Source organism: Talpa europaea (assembly GCF_964194135.1).
Source record: "Talpa europaea genome assembly, chromosome: 4".
NCBI classification, from domain to species: domain Eukaryota; kingdom Metazoa; phylum Chordata; class Mammalia; order Eulipotyphla; family Talpidae; genus Talpa; species Talpa europaea.
The window spans coordinates 73,457,808-73,481,787 of record NC_140070.1 but is presented as its reverse complement, the minus strand read 5'-3'; the positions used below and the strand labels follow the sequence as shown (position 1 = coordinate 73,481,787).

Genomic DNA, 23,980 nt, shown 5'->3' with positions numbered 1-23,980 from the left:
AATTACTTCTGAATTCTCTGTAGCATCACATAACTGTAATAAAAATACATTATATTTATAGTTAGGAACAAACATTTTAACATGTTTGGTAAAGCTTAGAGAGGCATATTGATGAGAGAGAACATTTACCATGGTTGCTATAGTATTGAATTAATATCACATATTTTTCATTTGGAGACATATTTGAATAACTTCTGATATTTTATATTGTTGGGGGGATATACTAAAAAAGACTTGGAGAGAAAACTGATGATACCTAAACTTCAGAAACAAACATTGCAATAAAAAAGATACAATCTTTTCAAAATTGTGACAATTCTGAGGTAGGTATGGCTTCAAAATGTATCACTTTCCCTCCACCTCACTGCCATTATCCTATTTTATTCCCTTAATATTTTCTTTAATATTGTCCATTTTATTGCAGTATCCCACATGTTATCAACCTGTATCCTGTCTCATGTCTTCCAATCCCTAATTTATATCCAAAGATCAGATTCCTATGAGAACAAGTTATCACAAATAGGCTGAAGACATCATCTCAGATTATATCCTGCCCATGCATATTTCAAATTCAACAAATACCACCTCATACAACAGATTCCAGGTGCTGACGATACAGAAAAATATTAGAATGCAACGTGATGAGTGCTACATTGGATGCATAAGCTGAAGGAATAATGGAGGGGAAAAGGGAAGGCAAGTAATTTTAACTGGAATAGGGTGGGGTTTTGAAGGAAGAGTGGGGATTGCTAGGACTAATGGGATGTTCCTTTTAGTCTCATCTTTTATTTCATTTCATTTTACTCTTTGTCTTTGAGGAGGAAAATATTTCTCCATCTGCACAGACAGTGGCAACAGTAGTAACTTTTTTTTTTTTGGTTATTACTTAGCAATCTACTTTGGATCATTGGTGATTTTATATTAGACACAATTTCTCATTTTCTTTGTCTTTACTGTTTCTGACTCAGAGTCTGGTACTCAAGAAACCCCCAACTTTAATATTATTTGTGAATAAATAATTTAAGATTTACCTGAAAACTCAATGTCTATAAGATTTCCCTAGGCACCTCTGGCATTATCCCTTCATATATGCAAATTATTATTGTGTGCATATTGCCTATCCAGGCTTGCCATGAAAAATAGTGTGTGCAGATTCTGGTCTCTACCTTCCACTTCTCTCAAGATCAGAAATCATATCTTTTTTATTAACCATGTACTCATCCCATCTGTTTCCATTGCTTTCCTTCACAACATTGGGCTTAATACTTACGTACATAAAAATGTGTGTGTTTAACTAATTCTTTATTATGGTGCACAAAAACAATAGAAACTATCACCACCAGTGTAACTGCAACATCCTTGGTTGTTAGAAATCAAAATCATTAAAAGCAAAAAGGGAACACCAAAACTTTTATATTTCATGTTTCAAAAAGTCTTCAGCCTGAATTATGAACATTTCAAATCAAAGCATATGGACAATTCTCTAGAAAAGTTCTTTTGTGAAATATTTGATTTTTAAAAAATTCTTTGTTTTGATTAAAACTGCATTGCATTATATAAATTTCAGATGCTCATCATTGAGAATCAATGTAGATACGCTATATTAAGGTCACCATTAAGAGTTCTAATATTCAATGAATAGAGGTGTATAAACATTTAGGAAGTATTCAAAAACCTTTCCTTTCCAGTATTACAAGGTTTTCCCTTTAGAAAACATAAAACTGGTTAGACAAAAATCATCCCAAATTTACTTTTTTAAATTCATTTTTATCATATTGACATTAAAATGTTTATTTTTATTAGAAACAACTTAAAGAAGAACTTTCAAGTAGTAATCTTCAATAACAAAGTTCAAAGAATAAACCTGAACTTTTCTGTCAGCTTACTGACAGGTTAATACCTCACTGTTTTGTTAAGAGTGATATCACTTTTTCAGCAAGTACTAGTTATTGAAGGCAAAAATTTTGAAGGAAAATAAGCATGAAAGTACATGCCACACGGACTTTTAACATATATAGTCAAAATATGTATTCCATTTCATATCTAAAATAGCAAATGGATTTCTTTAGAAATATTTCAGAAAAAAAAGAATGTGTAACATATGGATTCTGCATGGATATTAAAATAATTGACAATTTCAAATAAAAATAATTGTAATATCTCAATGTTCTTAAAATAATGTGTCAAGAAATTAAAACCGATACCATTATGTACTATTTCTTTCATTAAATGACCATTTCCAATTCTACTGCTAGGCAATAAAATCAAATGACAAGCTTAGCATTTATTTTGAATGAATTAATTTTATTTCAATGGGTTATAGGTGTTATTGGTAATAAAATCCATGAGAAACATTAGGTATTATCTTAGTCTATGTATTTTTTAAGTAGACTTACTGGGAAAAGAAAAAAAAGAGAAAGATTCCAAATATCTATAATTTTCATGTGATCAGATGTTGAGATTCTTCTTTTAACTGTTTAACAGCACTACTACCTCCTCCAAGTTATAAGTGCCATTTGCCCATTCTGACAACAGTCTTAAAAAACAGATGACCAAGCCCTGTAATAATCTTTTCCTGTGGAATACATATCTCTGTTTTTTTCTTTGCCCCAGTATCCATGTGATATTGACACACTGATAGCACTGACATGCATTACGTAAGATCACACTTAGAAGTTTCATTTTTAAGTCAGAGAAAAAGGGTATGGTCTCAGTGTCATATTTCAAACATAAACTTTAAAAAACAAGTTAAGTAAAAATCATATGCATATTTATGGGGACAATAATCCCACAGAAGCAAATAAAACCTTTGGAAAGAGAGAAAAAAAAACACAAGTAAAAATATACTGATTTTTTTCTTTCTTATATATATGTATATGTATACATATTTATCTGTATGCATAATGCATATATTTAGTACACATGTATTTATATTATTAACTAGCAGAAAAGGCAAATGAAGGTCTTTTGAGAAAGCAAGCATGACAGAAAATTCTAGTTAGTGAAATTAATCTGGAGACTTCCAAGAGAGCAATTACATAAAAAGAAAAGGAGACGAGAAAAAAAACTCATAAGCATGTACATGTGATTCTTATGTGAAACAAGAATGCTAATAAAATCATTATTCAAATAAATGTAGCTATTTTAATAACTACATATTTTTAATAAACACATGGAAGAAGAAAACCTGTTTTAATTTTGCATTTTCCAGTTTCAGTCAAAAGCAATGGGGATTCAGCAATTGTGAGGAATAAGAGCAATTAGAATTAGTATAAGAAAAAAGATTGAATACATTTCTAATTTGCTTTTTGGGCATTAAAATAATAAAAAGTATCCGTGTCTTTCTGCCTTCAAATCAATTCACACTTAAACGAACAGAGGATATAACTAACTCTTTGGAGATGTTTGCGAAAGAATAAGGAAACTGGTCACATTTAAAGACCCTCAAAGGAAATTTTCTAACTTAAATGGGTTTTGTTACAGAATGTGCATTGGCTTGAACCTCTTTTATTGTTCTGGTCCCTAAATTCCCATCAAAGCTGATGATTAAAGTTCTACTCACTAGCCAGGACCCTACAATTATCCCATTGTGATGGGGCACGCGACAGTGGGCGCCCTGCTATGTCCAGACATCAAGTCGTTAGAAAACTGTGAGGGATGATGAAGAAGGTTATTTTAATTCCCTTTTCAGCCCTTATCAGGAGTGGCTCTTTAGTTCACAGAGCTGTGGGCACTTGCTTTCAAACTAACAAGCAATATTATAAATGGAAGCTGCATTATCATGATTGCAGACAATCTGAGGCACTCGACGGCCAAGGCTTCAGGTCCTCAATATGTGCTGTGTTGTATCTATCAGCTTAAAATATATAGGTGGCGCAAACAATAAAAGAGAGGGGAAGCAATGAACAGTCTCGGAAGTGGGCAGGGAAAACAGAAAGAGAACACAAGATAAAGACAAAAATGCACACTGGAGAGCACAGCACAGCCCTGGGCTGTGGTTGGTATAGAAAGCATTTTTACCCATTTTCTTGCTGTTCCACTGCATAGTGTTCCAGCTCTGTACCAGGAAGGGGCTGGACTGGGGGAGGAGGTAGCGGAACATTGGCCCAGGTTGATCCATTGTTTTTCTGTTGTTTAGAAGAGTTTTTATTTTTCTTCTTTTTTCCACCTTTCCCACCTGAAAGTAATAATGCATTTATTCAGAGCTACCAAAATACTGGAAGTCACAGAGTACATCTGATGGGAAGATGTATTTATGTTTTGAAAGAATGAAAATCAGTATGTTGCAGTTGTGAAAAGCTACAAACAATGAGATGATATAATCAGAAAAACATTTTTATAAATCACTCAAAAATGATATTGTTTCTTTCCCAATGCATTAACTGCAGAGCTGAATAAACCAAAAACATGGATGCTGCAGCAAAAGCACATTTATTGATTTATTCATATAAGCTGCATCCACGTTTTCATTGTTAGACAAAATAATGGGCCACAGCAAATTCTTTCAAATGTCAGATTTTGGTGCATTTATAATGCTCTTTTGCATAATCTCTCTCAGTGGAAAATGCAGTGTCTAAGGATACAGGCTAAACTTTTCCATTAGAATTTACTCAGTTTAATTAATCCAGGAGAGTAACATTTTTCTCTCAAAAGTACTGATAAAAATCAATCAGCTACAATCTGCTAGATGTCTGTAAATCTTTCCCAATAGTGTATTTTATAAAATTTATAACTAATTAATGGCACAATTATTTTGGCATATAATGAGACAAGTTCCCAGATGTTTGAAGCATAATCTTTCCCAGAATTCCAAACAGAGAAGGGGGATGTAATGGAAACAGAATCATCAGTTTCAATACAACTGTAATCAAAATAGATTCATCCACACATGAGCATGAGTCATATTTGGAATTACTGGAACTCAGTGAAATATAAAAATAAAATTAATCATTTGTACAGTACTGTACACTTGTTCACTCTTTCAAAACTTGGTAGATAGATCTTCCTTAGAGATGGGCCAAAGCTGAATGTAGGATACCCCTTCAACCAAATGACAAAGGAAGCTTCAGCGGAACATGGGTAACTTGTCAAAAAAAGACATTGTCCTTACTCCCAAGACTTCATCTTTCCAGAACGAAAAGCTGTGAGCCTCAAATATCTGTAGCTGCACTATCGAGCAACGAGATATTACTAAAAATCTCAGTTGTTTTGTTCTACCAGTTACTAATCTGCATCCGCCAATTCAGAGAATTACATATTTTAATAATAACATAATTACTACATGAGTGCCAGAAAAAACTGTGAAACTATACATACATACACTTGCTATTTATAGAAATATATCTATTTTCTAGATCATGTGTACATAGGCACACACAGGAAAGCGCAACTGTGCAAAGAAAGTGCTTTCACAGAACGGAAGGTATTAAGCGGAAGGAGAGCAGGCAGCTGTGCTTTCAGGCTACAAGCAAGACCTCTGTGTTTGAAGACTAATTTCTCACCTACTTAGTAAGTTAATAAATATCGCTTAATTTCCATGGATGTGGTTACAACTCTTGCAGGTATTTTGAGATTACGAGAGATAATGCATGCAAAGAGCTTAGAATGTACAGAATACACGATAAATATCAGTCGTTATTACACTTTCCTAGTCCCTGTCTCAGAGCAAACCTGGTTCTACCCTTTTCTACAGGCTTCATCACACACACTTCTAGAGCCAGAGAGAACTCAGAATTAGCCTTATTCTCAAAATGAGAATAATAAACTCGCCTAAATTTAAATCCGTCATTTCTGTCTTTCAGGTAGACGGCCCTTTATCCTTTGTTTCCTGATAACCTACTCAAATCACAAACAATTAAATATTGCATGTATTTCATTTTAGTAATCAAAAGAGGAATAGTTTGGGCCATACATCTTTTATAGCTTTTCCCCTAGTTGCTCCTCCTTTATACATTTGTGTACCATGCTCTTCTCACTTTTTAGGGCTCTTTTAGAAATGTTACGTGACCAACATGAGAAGTGACATGAAAAGACAAGTTATTATATCTCCATTTTATAGATGAGAAAACACAGGTATTTTTTCTGAGTGTTATGTGGTCCATTTTCACACGGTCAGAGAAAAAACAATTTAGAATGTAGCAGCTTCACTGGAAATAACTATTTCTGGGTCTCTGAACCCAAATCTGTTGAAGTCCTTGTCCAAGGTCAACAAAGCCATTACTTATACTTTTCCAAGAAGCTGATTTAAAAAAATGTATTTTGGAAACAAAGCTGATTCATAAAAGGGGATTTCAAGGGCTTCCTATCCCCTCTCTGGGGAAATTTCTGCTTTCTATTTGTTAGCAGACTTAGTAGCACTATGAACTAACTTTCCCTGCTTTCTCTTTGCATGGATCTGAGAGCTAAGTTCTCATCAAGGTGGTGTGCGGCTGGCAAAAGCCAAGGGAAGTTAAATTCTCTTTCTCAGACCTAAACATTGAATGAACTAAGGGAACTAATGTCTGTTGCTGTTAATTGCAGCCAAAGAATCCTCAAGCATTTTCAGGTGAGAATTACTTGCCCATGATTTAGGGGAACATATTTTGATGACTTGCAAGCAAATTTGGTCCATCTTTCTTCAACTCAAAATGTAAATATCTGAATTTACATTTATTTGTGCTGAAAAAATGACTTCCATAGAGAAAAGAGAAATTCCACTTTCAAATTAGTAAGTTATATTATTTTTTTAATTACTGGTATATAAAAAGATCCAGCTATTATTACTAATGCTATAATATATGTGTGCAATGTATATATTCATTATATAAGTATGATTATAGATACCATTTTGAAAGATCTGAGATTTCTTTTATACTTTTTAAATGGCTGTATTTTTATCAGAAGTTCTCAGAACTTATTTACTGAGCAAATTATAAAAGTGCTTCAAGAAAGATGAGAAATCCACTAAAATAATTAGAAATATTCAAGTTTCCTGATTACTGTGATCATTTCAAATTGGTTTCATCACTGTGCAAAAATTTAGAAAATTTCATAAAATGAAATTATTATATATCCATAGGATAGTTTGATCTTAAATCTGATCCTTAGAAAACATGACTATGATTATAAAGCTAAAGCAGACTATAATAGCAAACTCAACTGGACTAAACTAAGAAGAGAATATATCTTCACACTGCTCACCTCTGATAGAATGCTTTCTATCACCGATTTAAGTAATTTCGTATTCAAATGTAGATGAAGTAGTTAATATAATTCATAGATATATATAAATGTCACTCAGGAGATTAATGGATTCAAAAAAGCAGTAAGCACTATTGTGAATTGTATTCTGCTTACAATTACTCAAAGACAACTTTTAAAACTCAGCAGCAATCAACATATACAGAATATTTAATGAATGATTCACAGCAAGTCTTAGGTGATCCATAATTTACAGTATATATAATTTTTTTATGTGTATGTTGCTGGAGACTTTACGTATCTCGAATGACATAAGCCTAGGCTATATTACTTTTTAATTATTCAGTATAATCGTGGGACTCATTATAAATAAATGACATATAAGGTTAGTTACTCAAAATTTTTCCTTATATTACTAAGTCAGTTTAAATTCATAACAGATGTTTAAAATTTTCTGTGTTCTATGATGTGTCTCATTCTACCAATAGCTAAGAAGAGCAAATGGCTCATTTTGGAAGGAAGAGAGAGCATTAACATTTTCAGATTGAAAGGATTCTATCTCCTGAGGAAAAGTCATTTAGTAAATGTTACCCTAATGATGTAAAAGAGTTAACTCTTCATGTCCTTGATGTCTGATAGTCTGTGACAGTTCATAAGGTTGTTTTATTAAGAACCTGTGCTTAAAAACCCCCAAAACTCTCCATGAAATTAAATAGCATGTCATTAATATATATATATATAAAAGCAAATAGGGTAATGGAATCAATTAGAAATGAGCAGATAAGGTCATCAGTCATACAATGTATATGTTATGTGGGGAAGTTGGAGTATGTCTATGACCTCCTCATTTTAGGGATAAAATGCTTGAGGTTGGAGTAAATATCCCTGATATTTACTATGATAAGTATACATTTCTGTCTGGTAAAAGGCATTTTTCTCCACAAGTGCTAGATGATATTTCTATTAAAAGTAGCTAATTTGGGGCCTCCCGGGTGGCACAGCAGTTGAGCGCTGGGCTGCGAAGCTGCCCGCAGCCTCTGCAGTGCTGGTTCCATCCCCAGCCACCAGCGAGGGTCCCTCATGGCACGCAGACCTCTCCTGCCAGGCCTGCTGCTCCCCTCAGCAGTGTACTTCGTCAGTCTGCCTGTTCTGTTCCCCACTCTGGCTCTGGTGAATTCTCTCACCTTCTCACACTTCTGACTGTACCCAGTGCTTGCATAAATAAATAAATAAATCTTAAAAAAAAAGTAGCTAATTTAGTTAATATATCTCAAATGGATATTAAAAGTTACATCATAAAAGAATTATCAATATGTAAGATTATTTTTTAATACTTATATGTGAACAGTAATTTCTCATATTAACATTCTTGTTTAGCATGATATCAGCACCTTCTAAATGTTATTATTCAATATATAATAATTGCTATTATATGACATTTTGGAAAGATTGTCCAAAAATAAGAAGCCACATCCTGGAATCCTAGTGTCATGAAAAATCTCTAAAATCATGTTCATTTTAGTTGAATTCATCTTTTGGCATCCATGCCATTAAACTGACTTTCCTGTGTGATTTTTTTCTGGTAAACTTATCGACTCTTCAAGTTCAATAAAACTCATCTTCCCTTTAATGTGTAGTATTTCATTAAATGGCATCTATTTTCTATAAATCCAGGCTTGCATTCTCAGTACATAAAGGGACAGTGATATTTTACCCCCTCCCCCAGCATGATTTCATTAGGATAACTATTATTGTCATTGAAAGATAAATGCCTGATAGTGAGTTGTGATTCAGTACTCTTCATGGTTCTATGGAACACAGGTCATATGCTGGTGACAAACAAATATTTCTCCTTACTGTGATTAGACCAACCTGAGAGACTGCCACTCCTCTCTGAGCTGTTGTGAGAGCTGGTGGTGCTGAAATCCTGTGACTGGTTGTGTGGCATTCTATTAGACAATCCCTCAGCCAATCGGTAGTCAGGGATGTAAAGTAAGGCTAAGGGTTAAAGGGCAGAGGTCATAGTGGCATCATGTGATTAGTTCACAGCACAAGCCCATGCAGAACATGCAGTTAGCAACTCAGAAGCAGATGTTGTGGGACGGTGGAGGAATGTTTTGTCTATCCTGTCCTAATGGAAGTAGAGATGGATTGCTGATCAATCTATTGAAAACGATCTAAAAGGATGGAACCAATTGGTGTTGGTGTGTGGTGGTAGCGACAGTGGTGGAGGTGGTGGTGGCGGTGGTAGGGATTGTGCAAGGTTCTGAATACATGCCGAGATTTTGGTTTTTTTTTAGTTTAGGTAGCAAACCTGGTGATGAATCACTGAACTGAACAACGAATACTAATTTCTATCTCATGCACAAATGATATGAAAGTAAGTCCTCAAGAAACAACCTGACTCACCATTGTTACCTTTGTTTTGATCAGGTAGAGAATAACCAAATCCCATCAGATCTGTTTTTTGCTGAATTGAACTTTTCCACTGGGGATCAGGTAGGTCGACAGCCAATTCATGTATGCTATTGGAATGCAAGATCTGTGTCGTGGCATATGGGGTAGCCTGTGTTATTTGGCTGGAACTGTTGTAAGTGGTTTTGGTAGTGAAGTCAATGCTGCTATAAATGGCTCCATCTGAAAGCATCGTTGCTGTTTTATCCCCTTGGCCTGGAACTGGTGGCAGCACATCTGTGGTGAACATAGAAAATGAAACAATTTAATGATGCACAGGAAATCCAAAACTCTCAGGATAGAAGATGAAAAATAAATGTGTCATGCCGCACGTTTGCATTTTAGCTGAGATGGGCTTCATGAGCCAATGAAGGGGAGATGATGTACAACCATCGCCCACTATCAGCCTCGGTGACAGGCAGCTACTGCGCGCCCTTCACGTCTCACTGCTCACATACCCCTCCCCCACCTTCCTCAACCATGAAAGAGAAGTTTGGGATATTCACTACTGAAAAATGCCTGCAGTTGTTCGTTCTATTCTAAAACCCATGAAATTTTTAGCTCTTTACAAAGCATTTGTAATAGTGAATCTACAAACCATGGATAAAACTCCTTTTCCCACTTTGTCCCAGAAGGCAGGGAATAAAACTGCTGAATAGACACAAAAATCCCAAAATTATACTGTGCAGATTATGACATACTTTTTTTTTTCCTGAGTTTCAACCTGCCCTTTATCTGAATTGATTTCACAGCTTTGGAAATGGAGTGTAACTGATAGTAGCAAACATGTCCCCCCCCTTCCACCCCCCTTGGTAACAAAGGAACAGTTTCATGAATAAGTCATTTTAACAATACTGCAGAAGTTAACTACAGAAAAGGAAATCTGAGTGATCAGTGAGTTTAATTTATGCTTCTAACTCTTAGAAGTAGAGAATTAGGGTTTCAGGTTGTAATATAGCAAGAGTAAAATTAAACTTCAGGAATGACACTGAATATCAATCAGTCCACTTATCATTTTGGTGTGCTGAATTATCCTTACACAATGCTTGTAACACAGAACTGCCACCTCGCTCCTGAGCTTTTATTTTTCTTTGTCAGAGAAAAGATACTAAATGAATCAAAAAATAAATCACCATATCCAACTCTTTTAAATTATATAAAGTTAAAAGTGAATCTAAAGTATGGCATATTCTTTAAGAACCTATGCTCTGAAAGCCAAACTTCATGGGACTTAAGATCATAAACCTACTTGATTTCTTCAGGACAAGAAATTCTGAACAAGTTCCAGTACTGTAATATTAAGTAGCAAACCAAATTATCTCAGTAACAAAACAAAGTTGACATCACAAGGAGAAAACTGATGTAGGAGTTCGGTCAAGATATTTTAAAACTTTTATATTTGATGTTATCCAACAGTACTTGAAATAACGATTTTTATAAAAATATTATTTTTGCATTTCACAAAAGCTAAAAATTGTTTTCTCTATCAACAGGAACAAGAGATTTAAAATGTATGCTGTAGGGCCTCCCCTGGTGGTGCAGCAGTTGAGAGCACTGGGCTGCGAAGGTGCCCGCAGCCTCTTGCAGCGCCCCGGCCGCCAGGGAGGTTCCCACATGGCGCGCAGACCTCTCCTGCTGCCCGTTGCTCCCCTCAGCAGTGGACTTCGTTCCTTCTGCCTGTTCTGCTCCCCGTTCTGGCTCTGGTGAATTCTCTCACCCTCCTGCACTTCTGACTTTACCCGGTGCTTTTATAAATAAATAAATAAATCTTAAAAAAGAAAAATAAATAAAGATAGGCTAATAGTTATGAAAAAATAAAAATAAAAAATAAAATGTATACTGTATACGGTATAATGCAAGTCTCTCTGAGGGTTTTGAATTCTGGATTCTAATTTGATTTACAGTTTGGTGGATATGTATTTAATTGAAGTAAGTATTTTTAAATGAATATCAATGGACATTAAATTAAAATTTATATCTCACCAATTTTATATAAGTAAATAAAATTGCTTTTAGAGTTCAGAATTTCACAACTGCTTTCTTGCCCACTTTGTTTTCAGCTATAAAGTAATCAGAAAATCTAATTAAGAAGCATATTTCATTGTCAAGTATCAGTTTTATATTTATTCTCCAATTTAAAAATTTAAATAATATACCAAAATTATAAAAATAGATCCTTCCCAGTTTCCTGACATCTTGAACTTGAGGTTCTCCAAAACTTCAGATTTAGATTGGAATCACTTCAGTCACAGTTTTGAAAGTGGTTGTGTGTTTTCAAGTGTTCAAAATGGAAAAAAAAGTAGAGGAAGAATCTAATCCCATATAATGCTACTCTGCAACAATTAAAACTATGAGTCTAGAAATAGAATATCTCTCTGCTAAGATGAAATTACAGTCAGCCCTTCAAGCCCAAGTGTTTTTCGTTTGATTTGTAGGTTGTATAGTTCCTTCAAATATTATTCGATCACTCTTCATTTTTAAAATATTGTCTTATCCCAATATTGAAAATTTGGAAGATTATACATTAATAGCTGGATGTGGGGTTCCCTCTTACAGCTTATGGATTAGAACTCTGGTCCAGCCTTCCTCCCACAGCCAGACCTGAACAGGTGCTGCCACCTGCTCTCTGGCAGGACTTCCCACATCCCATTCTTACTGCGTTCACCTACCCATCCTTAGTGCTTTAGAGAGTGTGACTTGAATATTTGAATTTGGGAACCTATTAATTATAAAAACCCTTCTGTACAGTTAAAATTACTCATAATTCATTCTAGAGATTTATCTGCATGGTTATGCATTTTGCTTGGTTATGCTTTGTTTGCATTATTGTATGAATAATTGTTTACTTCACTGTATCATAACTTATTTGGAAATGTCTGTATTTCCACAATTCCTCACCTAGTGTTTTGAATAGAATAAGTACACACTAACTGGTTAAAAGAATTTTTATAACTTGTTTGTGTTGATAAAATACAGACTTATGCAATAATGAGTAACTTTATTATTCAAAATACTATTGCCTTTACATTTGAACATGTACAGATAACCTGTTCTTAAAGGGAAAATGTCAGTATCCATGATATTTTTCCTACCAATTATATAATCAACATTAGAATCCCAATTTTAGAACTGCAGAGCAGGATAGGTAAAAGAATTTAGGCTTAGAGTCAGATCTCACATTATTCTTCTTGATAAACCTTAGTTTCTTGACACTTAAAATGGAAAAATGATTTTCTATGTCATACATTTATTATGAGAAGGAAATACAATGTACAAAAACAGTATTTCTGGTGCATAGTAAATACTTAAAATGTCTACTACAATGAAAAGAGACAGAGTAAACCCTGCAAAAACTTTTTGTGGCTTTGATGTTCATCAGTGAAATATATCATGTCATGAAAATGAGGTTAATATAAAGAAAAGTCTTGAAAGCCTACAGATTAACTACTTGGCCAAATTAGACTGAGACATTTTAGAGGTTAGTGTAGCCTGCTGGAAACAGAAAAAAAAAATAAAAAAGTACTTTTACCATCTTTAGGTATTTATTTATTGATAAACAGTTAGAATGGCATGTCTTTCCAATATAAATATAAAAGGCAAAGAGGGAGCTATAACATGATTTATAAAATTTGGAAACCAATGTCTTTTGATAAAATCAATCTGAGCAGGGCAGTAAGGAGAGTGTTGCTTTCCTGCTGAGGAGATGCTGAGCTTTGGAATCTGCCCATGGGGAAGTGATAGCTTATAATTGAAGGTCCCAAGTTTAGTCACTTAGGGAGGCAGTTACTCTCAGAGGCTCTGGGCAAGTGAGAATCCTAAGAGATGTGCACTTGATTACAGAGGGTAATCACGAATCTGAGGAGTCATAAAACTTACTGTCTATCCTCTCATCTTCTCCAATGATACCAAGCAGGCATGTATTTATTGAGTTTTGTGCTAAACCATGTAGCCATCCATTCAATCCTCATTACATACCCCTTGAGGAAGGTATGATTATTTTCTGTATTTTATTTGGAAAATGGGCGTTTTTCTCCCCTTTTGGGAGTTGTAATATATAGAATACAAGTTGTGCAATAATTTTTAAGTTTATTATTTGAAATACCATTTTAATATATTAAAGCATGTGTTTGCATTCTATTCTTTTTTTTTAAGATTTATTTTTGATTTATACAAGAGCTGGGGTACAGGCCAGATGTGCAGGAAGGTGAGAGGATTCACCAGAGACAGAGTCGGGAGCAGAACAAGCAGACTGACGAAATACACTGCTGAGGGGAGTAGTGGGCGAGATAGGAGAGGTCTTGGCTCCCCATGTGGGTTGCTCTGAGGCCAGCAGGGATTGAACCGTCACTGCGGAGGCTGTAGATTGCTTCACAGTGCTGCGCTCAACCACCTGCACCACCAGGGAGGCCCTGCATTCTATTCTTTTTTTTTTTTAAGATTTATTTATTTATTTATACAAGAACCAGGGTACAGGGTAGATGCACGGGAGGGTGAGAGGGTTCACAAGAGACAGAGTGGGGAACAGAACAGCAGACTGACGAAATACACTGCTAAGGGGAGCAGCAGGCGAGACAAGAGAGGTTGGCCACGCCATGTGGGACCCTCTCTGGCTGGCCGGGATTGAACCAGCACTGCAGAGGCTGCGGACAGCTTCACAGCATGGCGCTCAACCGCCTGTGCCACCAGGGGAGGCCTCTATATTCTATTCTTAAAGAGCAAATACCAGTGTCTATATGATTACTCACTGAGTATAATTTTATACTCAAACAAGTGAAATCTACCCTTGAGCCTCATAATGCACTCAGAATATTTTAACCCTACCCTAGGTCTCTTGCATTAATTCTACCTAGAAGTATAGAAATCGTCCAGTGGATTCATCCAAATTTTCTTGGAGTATAACCCTACACTCCTAATTAATCACCCCAATTTTCCACTCATTTCACTCTCCAGACAACAGCAGGCTGAATGACTTAAAACAGAACTGGGATCCCAGAATTGTCTTCTTAAACCTTTCATCGATGGTTTCTGATTACGCTTTGGACAATGTTTAAAGCCTTCTTTGTCTGTATTCCTTAACCACCTTTGTTGCCTTGCACTTTATACATGTCATTAGAAAAATGCATTCATTTCTCAATAGGTCAATAGCTCTCTTATTTCTGGAGGTTGAACTATGGTTGTACCTTTTCCACACACTGCTTATGCATTTTTGACTAATTTAACCTTTCAATCAGATATCGAATTAAATAACATTGTATATGGGCCTTTCGGACTCCAGATGGGCAGTCCTCAAATGTGGAGACAATTCATTTCCTGTCCGTGCAATTCGTTTGCCAGTGGAAAACACATATATATCTGTCAAAAACTGGGACCAGAGATTTCTCTGTTCTAAACCTATCACCCTCCTGTTGACTGGTTCAAATGTGGAGTGGGAGATCATATGATGATCATTTATAGTGGGTCCAATTTTGTCTCCTTGCAATAACCTGACATCAAATTTTAAAGGTTTGAGCATGTCACATATTTATTACCTTTTTGACTTTCATTTATGGTATGTACAAAAAAAGTTCTTTCTCAACTTGTTATATTTATTTAATATCAACTCCTTATAGAATATATTACATGAGGCGAAGGGCCACCTGTCTTTATATCACTGTTATATTTTGCTGTTTGCCATGATGACAGGTATATAGTTCACACTTGATACATATATCATAAATGAGGCTTAGAAAAGTGAAATGATGACTCCCAAAGCTAAAGCAGCCTAATTCCCGATTTAGTATGTTGTACTTATAGTCTTAATAACAAAATGTATTATTATGTCATTAGAAAATTCATTTGGGGCCTCCCCTGGTGGCACAGTGGTTGAGCACTGGGCTGCGAAGCTGCCCGCAGCTTCTGCAACACCGGTTTGATCCTCTCCTGCTGCGCCCGCTGCTCCCCTCAGCAGTGTATTTCTTCATCAGTCTGCCTGTTCTGTTCCCCGCTCTGGCTCTGGTGAATTCTCTCACCTTCCCGCGCTTCTGATTGTACCCAGCGCTTGTATAAATAAATAAATATTTAAAAAAAAATTCATTCATTTCTCAACAGGTCAATAGCTCTCTTATTTTTGGAGTTTAAATTATGGTCGTTTTAATCTTCTGGGTTAGTAATGACTTCATTAAAAGCTTACTTTTACTCAGGCTAATATAGATGCAAGTTTTATAATGAAATATTTAGCAAATATATAACACTGTTAGTATTATACAATATTAAATTCAAATATGGAATAAAATGTTGTCCAGGGTGTCTTTTTAAAAACATCTAGGAAAGTAAAGGAAACAATAACAAATAACAGAAATGTGAAAAACACAACTTACCTCCACGCCCAAAATTTGCAATCTCATTTGGGCCACTATTGCTATTGTTTACAGGCAAGCTAGTGGCTGGCCATGAATCAGCAAGCCATGGATAACTGGGGTCACCAGCATTTAGAAGACCTGGACGGCTAAAACAGAAATGAAATGGAGCACAAAGAGAGATTTGGAAACCAGTCTTAGGCACTAAAATGGATTAAATAATTAAATAACAATTCACTTCAAATTAAAATATGTAGGTTCTCCAGAATTAAGGAACTTCAACAGTTCATTAAGGCCATATACAGATAACTCTGTGAGTAGAAACAGAAGCATCCTGCTTGGGTTTCTGCTGACATCTCAAATGAATTAAGTTGTCTGCTCTGAAATTGGTAGGAATTGGTAAAATAAGGATACTGGAACAAGGTTTGATGATAAATTGGCACCTCTAGGGAACAATTGCTCAGAGTGACTGCTCAGTATGAACCATTTCCAGGACTTTGGGCTATTGCTTCCTTGATTTCTGCAGTTCCCATATTTATCTGCCCCCCTTGCCTGTAACCCATGGTATGAGCACTCATGCTTGATTTAGAGAAAAGGAACTTGGGAGAAATTAATGAACAGTATTTATACTGCTCCATTAACAGCTTATTTCCAAGTTCTCTAATTTGCAAAATATTAGGGATATATTAATTTAAGGTAGTAAAAGATCCACTGTGGTCTGACCTAGTATGTGATTTTAGTCTACAAGGAAAACTATTTTCATACCATGTTTAATAAAATATTCCCATCTTTAACATAAAACATAGGATTCTGATTTTTTTCCCATATTATTGGCATATTTACAAAGAAATAGCAGCATCTATAATCATTGTACTTTTTCTTTTGATAGACCCTTTCTGGTATAATCCCTAAGAGAAACATGTGTTTCTATGGAAACTGCAATAAGAAGATCCCATTGCTTTCTTGCTACATCCACTAGCTCTCATTAGACCTAATCTCTTTTTTGCTAAAATATTGATTAAATGGGAGATTGGAAGTTATTACCAGAGCCTAATTACAATCTCCATATTGGCAAAGGGAAAATAGATGAGGATATATGGGTTTGTTATCAGCTTTTATCAATTTCAATTGAGTATCCAAAGTTGTGGAATCTAGTCCTATCAATCTACAACCTATTCATCATCCATGAATCATTTACTTTGTGATCGATTATGTGTAATTGTTCACTCACAGCAATTTAGTGAGAGCCAATAAGGAGTCTTAAACAACAGCAACTTCATTTGCTAATGTCTAATTAATGCAATAAACATCCTGCTAACAAATGAACACATTCCTTGTGATATTTACTCCTAATTTCTTCAGGGGCGTCTGGGAGATATGAAACATCTGGACTTGATTCCTCTAAAGTGCACAACAGATAGATCATTAAACCTTGTGGTAAGCCATTTAATTCCTCCTAGAATTCTCAGAATTGTAAGTGATCGTTTATTACAATAATAGCCTCTTACTATACAGGTTCCCCAGTCCTGATTAAAAATAATAATAAAAAATCTCCTTAGCATACCTTCCATTGCTCATTAACCCTCCATCTCCTCTTTGAAATGTAACTGTAAAAATGGAAAGACACACACAAGTAGTCAATATTAATTACAATTAATAACAACTACATATTGGCCATTAGTTTAGAGCTGAGACCTCTGGGAATTTTAACAAAATATAATTAACATAATTGTACAGAGAGTAAGAAGCAGTGGTTTGGCCCAGAGCAGAGCCATTATTTGTTTCAACTTTACTGAGACGTTTTCAAATTCTTCAAGCCAAATGTATGGCTAAGTCAAGAGGCAATTTGTATTTAAATGTCAAAACCAGCTACAATTGGTATATAGAGTGTTACTGAAGATTGGCATACATTAATGGTGAATTACAAAGTTGTGTTTTTAAATCTTAACATATACATGCCCTGATCTGGAGGCATAGAGAAAAATGTCCATAATAACAGGATAAATCAAACAGATATTATCATCTTTTTAATGAAATGAGAGGAAAAAGGACTGATAACATATTCCTTGTCATCACTGATCCCTTCAGGTACAATGAGAAGCTCTATGAGTTGAACAACTAAATTGCAATAGACATGGCTGCAATTAATACAACTGGTAATTAATACAAAACAACCTCTAATTAATATAACTGCAATCCTCCAATCTTCATGAAAATTAAATTTTCAAATAATTGATACTGAATATATTCCATTTTACTATAATAATTACAAAACTTTAAATACTTTATAAAACCACGGATCTTATTAGCGACTGTAGCATCCAGTAGAGCCACAGAGAAAAATTCACTCACTCCAATCACTGTAATTTTTTTCTCACAAAGTTAACAATATGAAATTGGGTTTCAAGGATTGACCAAAGAATGTAAATATCAGATTGGGTCCAATATCATTCATGTAAAACCTTTACTACCAGAGATATATTGAATTCAAAATATTTCTATTGTGAGAAATGTAATGTGATACAGTCTTATGTACAGGGTCTGAGGAAGCAACAATTTTGTTGCAGTGAAATGTGAACATTCATGATTAATAGATAAAGTCTACAGTCTCACATTAGTTTGGTCCAAATTTTGCCATTAAGTAACCTAACCAGAAAATAATGGGGAAAAATTGTGTGGAGAAGTTTGTGCCTTGCAAATATACAATTCTGACCAAAATTAATACTGCTCAGTTAAACCCATCACAGGGGATAAGTGAAAAACAACACAATTTAATCAATGCGTATTCAACATAGCTTATCTTTGGAAGATATTGTTTATATTTAGCATGATTCCTTAATAAAGGCAAAAATCAATGAAAAATTTATGAATTTATTCTTATTTTAAATAAACCAAGGATATATTGTGACTTAAAGTGTAGACATAGTGAACTTTTTAATTTGAATAATCTCTCCTTAATTCATCTAGTCATCAAGTTTGCACTATCAAATATGCTGACACTTTAAGTTTTCTAAATTTTTAACTGCTGTTTGCTAGTTCCTTCCCAAGGGCCATCTAATGATGCATTGTTCCCACTATCTTAGGAGACACATTCCAGATCTATCAGGACTGCATGAGGCAGGCGTTTGGTTACATTTTGTGGCACCTGCAGTACTCTGCCTTATCAATTTTTCAGGTACCTTCTCTAATGCATTATAAAACAATCCTGACATGACCTTTATATGTGGCCAGGACTGATTATGAACAGCTCCTTAGAGAAGATGAAAGAATGCTGATCACTACTCTGCTTCCTGACAGGCTGGCCCAAGTCCAGGGAATCGGGGCTTAGCTGCATGTCCACACCGTATTGCATCCCTTTAATAACTGCTATTAACAAAAATAGAAGAATTAGTTCGTAACAATTAATGAAAAAATTGAGCACTGGTGGTATTAAATAAAGGCCTGATTAGGAGGGAGAAGCACAAGTACTGTGAAAAGAGTATAGCTAATTAGCTTTCCATCTGATGTGACGTTCTAGTTATGTGTTTTTTTAATGGACTATCAAGTGATTGTTTTACTCTGCTAAAAGAGAGTTAAGATAATGTTGTGAATATCACAGAGGGTATGCAAATAAGTAGGCACTTATGGGCTATACCTTAAGATGTTCTGTTTAGGTGGTATGTGGGGAGAAACGAAGAATTACTCCCTAACTTATATGTCTTCTTTCCTTTGCTCAAACTTTTTGTTATATCCAATCTCAACTGTGCATTTGTTACTGAGAAAGCAGAAATGATATTAGAGAAAAAAAGAACTGAACCAGAGGCTTAAGTGAGTTTGTACTTAACTCTCACATTCTAACAAATAGTAAATTCTTCATAAAATATAAATTTTAAGGCATTAGGATGCCTTAAATTTTTATTTTATCAAAATTTTATCAAAAATATTCAAATAGCCAATAAATACATGAAAGGATGCTCTCAGCATCAGTAATCATTAGAAGGAAGAAAATCAGAGCTAAAATGAGATGCTAACTTACACCCATTCTGTGGGCTATTATGTGAGAAACAGAAAATAACAAGTGTTAGCAAGGCCCAGGAGAAAAATGGAACCTTTTGCATGGAAATGGAAAGATATGTAAAATGGTACAACTACAGTGAAAGTGGTTTGACCTCAAAAAATTAAAAATAGAATTTTTATGTGATTCAGCAATTCTACTTCTGGATATATACACAAATGAATTGAAAGCAGAGTTTCAAAGATATTTATATACATAAGTTCATAATCGCAGCATTCACAATAGGTATAATGTAGAAGCGATCCAAGTAAATGTCAATCAAAGAATAAACAAATAAACAAAATATGCTTAACATATGGAAATTTTGACACTACTAAAATGTAGATGAATTTGAGGACATTATGATATAAACTAGTCACAAAAAGACAAGCACTGTATAATTCCACATATATGACTCAAGTTCCCAGAACATGGAGAAACAAGACAGAATATTTGTTGCAAGGGACTGGGGTGGGGGTGGGGGGTGGAGAGTGGAGGGGAATATGAATTAGTGTTTATTGGATGCTGAGCTTCCGTTTTAAAAGATGAAAGGATTTGTGGAGATGAATGTTGGTGATGGCTGCATAACAATGTGAATGTATTTAACTCCACTGAACTGTGCATTGAAAAATAGTCAAGCCAGTAATTTCTATGTTATCTATATTACCAAAATAAAAATTGGGAAAGAAGGTATCATTCATCAAGGTTAATTTAATAGACATGTTAAAATGTGAAATTTATGGTATGGCCTATTTCTACCAATTAAAAGTTAAATGTTTTGAGTGAAATAAGTTTAAATTTCAAAGTATTGAGGACATATCTATTTTCTATTTGTATTCTGGTCATTCTAATCATCATTATAATGTTTTCAAATGGTTCTAGACTGCTAATAGGTTGTCAAAATATTCTCCTAAGACATAAATTTTTGTACTTCTGCACACTAACTATAACATATGTTATGTAAATAAATGACTTCTTTTAAGGGCCCAGAGGCACAAGACTCCTCTACTTTGTATATTTGTGCTAGAAAAAAAGTAATAGCATCCTTATCATCATAAATCTATTCAGTTGTATTTTTAATGAAAGGAAAAAAGACATTTTTTCTTAGTTTCCCTTCTATCTTCCAAAATTTAGTTTGTTATATTTTAAAAAATAAATAAAAAATAAGTGAGGTCTATTAGCCTATGAAATGAAAAGAAGACTAGAAATAAGAATGAACAATTACAACTCCTAAAATGTAAGTCATATTTGGTATTTTGATCAGCATTCAGCATGCGCACGTGTGTGCATGTGTGTGTGTGTGTGTGTAAAGAGAGAGAGGAACATAAAAATAAATGCACCGCAATTTAAAAGCTATTTTGAGATAGCTCTCCTTTCAAAGAGATGTCGAATTTCCTCAAAGGTAAGAGGGTGGGCAGCTTGCTTTAGTTATGATGTTGATCATAACAGTATGGAAACTTTCTGTTTGTCAGAGATAAATATGAAATAAGTATCTTTACCAGGACTTTCTACTCACAAAAACTTTCAGGGAACAATGTTCAGAAGTTTATCGTTTTTCCTAAAACGAACTGAACAGCATTAAGATTTGCACAAAGTTCTATGGACAACACAATCTTATGAAATGTTTTAGAATTGCTTTAAATATTTTGAACTTATAGCAATATTTAAAAGGGATACAAGGTGAAAATATTTTGTGAGTTTATATCATAGACAAAGTACCTCTACTATTTTCTGACAGGCTTAATCCTAATCTCATGTCTGCTAGAATTGAGGGGGAAGGGAAGTACAACTATGTGGTAAATTGACATTTTGTGGTGAGGAGGTTTTCAGAGTGCTATCTCTAGGAGGCCACATTTTCCTACTCCAAATGGAAACTTTAATGTTGCCAGCCAAGCTCATTCCTTTTCCTGATAAGCTATTTCTCAAATATGAATGTAGATTAATCCTCTTTTAATAAGCATTAACTCAGCCTAGATAATCAGAGCATAAAAATTCCATCAAATCTTTTAGCTTTCTTTGTTCAATTTTGTCAAATAATTTATATTTTACCAATGGTTGAAAACCTTTGCACGAAGCGTTTAGCATTTCGTAATTTTCTCTCATTAAATTGTTTATATTTGTTCTGTAAAATCTGTTATCCACAAAGGTAATGTTCATAAAATATATCTTAAAAGTGAAAACTCCTTTAAAAGTGAAAACATTTATGTTCATTAAAAAGCTGATTAAAAATCAGTTTTAATTTAAAAATTGGGATTAGAAAAATAGACAACCAAAATTTGAAGAGTCGTGCAAGCTTCATGAAAATAATACCTACATATGTATGCATCTCTCCATTAGTAGATGATATAGAGAAACATCCATGTTATATACTACGTAATTACATCTTTTTTCAAACTCATTTCAATTATTTTTCTTTTTACATCTCTGGATTTACATATTACCTAATATTTTCCATGTTTTTTGGCCCAAATCTCGTTACAATCCTATTTCACCCTCTAACACCTTAGGCAGTGAATTATCCAACCAGTCAGGAACCTCACATGCAGTGACAGGCAGACTGTTAGTGCTCAGTGAAAATTAAGGTAAATGACATTGTATGTTGGTCTAGAGAAGCATATGATTTCACATGGTTTATGAGATGTGGGCATGCACTTCTCATTTCTGCTGCCCGTGGCACATGTGTGAACCTGTGGTGCATGTTTGTGTTGAAGAATTTCATAAGGTTAATATGAAAAAACAAAATAGAAAGTTAGGAACATTTCCCTGTGGAAATATCTACTTTCTGCTAAGCCTAGAAGCAAAACATCCAGGCCAACTTCTCTGCTTAGGCCATATAAATGTTTAAATTTGTGTTTGATTTTTGATAATTCCCTACACAATCTACATCTTTAATCCACTAGTGTCCACTGAAAAATATGTTAATACCTTCTAACATAAAGAAAGATATCAACGCTCAGTAGCAGTATTCAAATATAATTTTCCACACAGTGAAGTGTCAAAGAAAAACCACAAAGACTAACAGAAGTCAGTGGGTAAGATTTTCCATTCATACAAGGTGAGTGGAAAGCATTGTGCCTGAGAGTTAGACTCTCTACCCTGAAAGGTATTTATATGTCTCCCCATTGGTTATTATCTTTGCTGTTATAGTTGTTAAGAAGAGATGGAAAAAGGGAGTGCTGAAATCCAATTTTATCTGCTGTATTATATACTATTTTAGGTCAATCTAACTTTACTAAAATGCATATCTTTAATCTATGTAAATTACATAGATGCTTATGTGTAACTCAAGATCACAATTTGAATAAACAAAGTATCTTATGTTATAAACTTAGTGCTAATACCAAAGTAACATTTTTGTTTATTTGTAAAAAAAAAATTTGCTTTCATGGTTTGATAGTAAGGATTTGAGAGTATATCAACACCACCATGCAAAAAAAAAAAAGTGAAAATATTATGCTTTTCATATTATGAGTAAAATCACATTGTTTTCAATTTACTAACTTAGTTTTCATACTTGTAAATTTTAGAAGATTCCTAGAATTTTTATAAAAACCAATATATAAGCAGAATCAGTATAAATAAAGCATATTTTCCATAATTTTTCTAAGCACATGAGAAAAATATTCCCATATGCAACTTCTGTGCTCCTAAATTGGATCATTAGTTCATGACTATATAAATGGATATAAGAAATGTATGAAATTGGGTGTCCCGGGGGCACACTGGGTTAAGCACAGCGCTGTCAAGCTATCCGCAGCCTCTGTAGCGGGGGTTCCATTCCCAGCCGGCTGTGGAGATGCCCACATGGCACAGCAGACCTCTCCTGTCTTGCCCGCTGCTCCCCTCAGCAGTGCTTTGTGTCTGTCTGCCTGTTTTGCTCCCCGCTCTGTGTATGGTGAATCCTCTTACCCTCCTATGCCTCTGGCTTGTACCCCAACTCTCTTTTTTTAAGATTTATTTATTTATTTATACAAGGACT

The 23,980-nt window shown here is 34.6% G+C and overlaps 1 protein-coding gene across 1 annotated transcript in view; it reads right to left on the bottom strand.

Annotated features, from left to right (window-relative positions):
* The window catches only part of ROBO2 (roundabout guidance receptor 2), a gene marked incomplete at both ends in the record, with an annotated part of 564,315 nt that overhangs the window by 30,302 nt on the left and 510,033 nt on the right, over positions 1 to 23,980 (bottom strand). Inside the window, 5 exons of the mRNA XM_084232633.1 lie at positions 4,021 to 4,177; positions 9,052 to 9,177; positions 9,589 to 9,870; positions 15,990 to 16,117; positions 17,533 to 17,575. Coding sequence (XP_084088759.1) covers positions 4,021 to 4,177; positions 9,052 to 9,177; positions 9,589 to 9,870; positions 15,990 to 16,117; positions 17,533 to 17,575 — 736 coding nt within the window. The remainder of the gene's footprint in view (positions 1 to 4,020; positions 4,178 to 9,051; positions 9,178 to 9,588; positions 9,871 to 15,989; positions 16,118 to 17,532; positions 17,576 to 23,980) is intronic.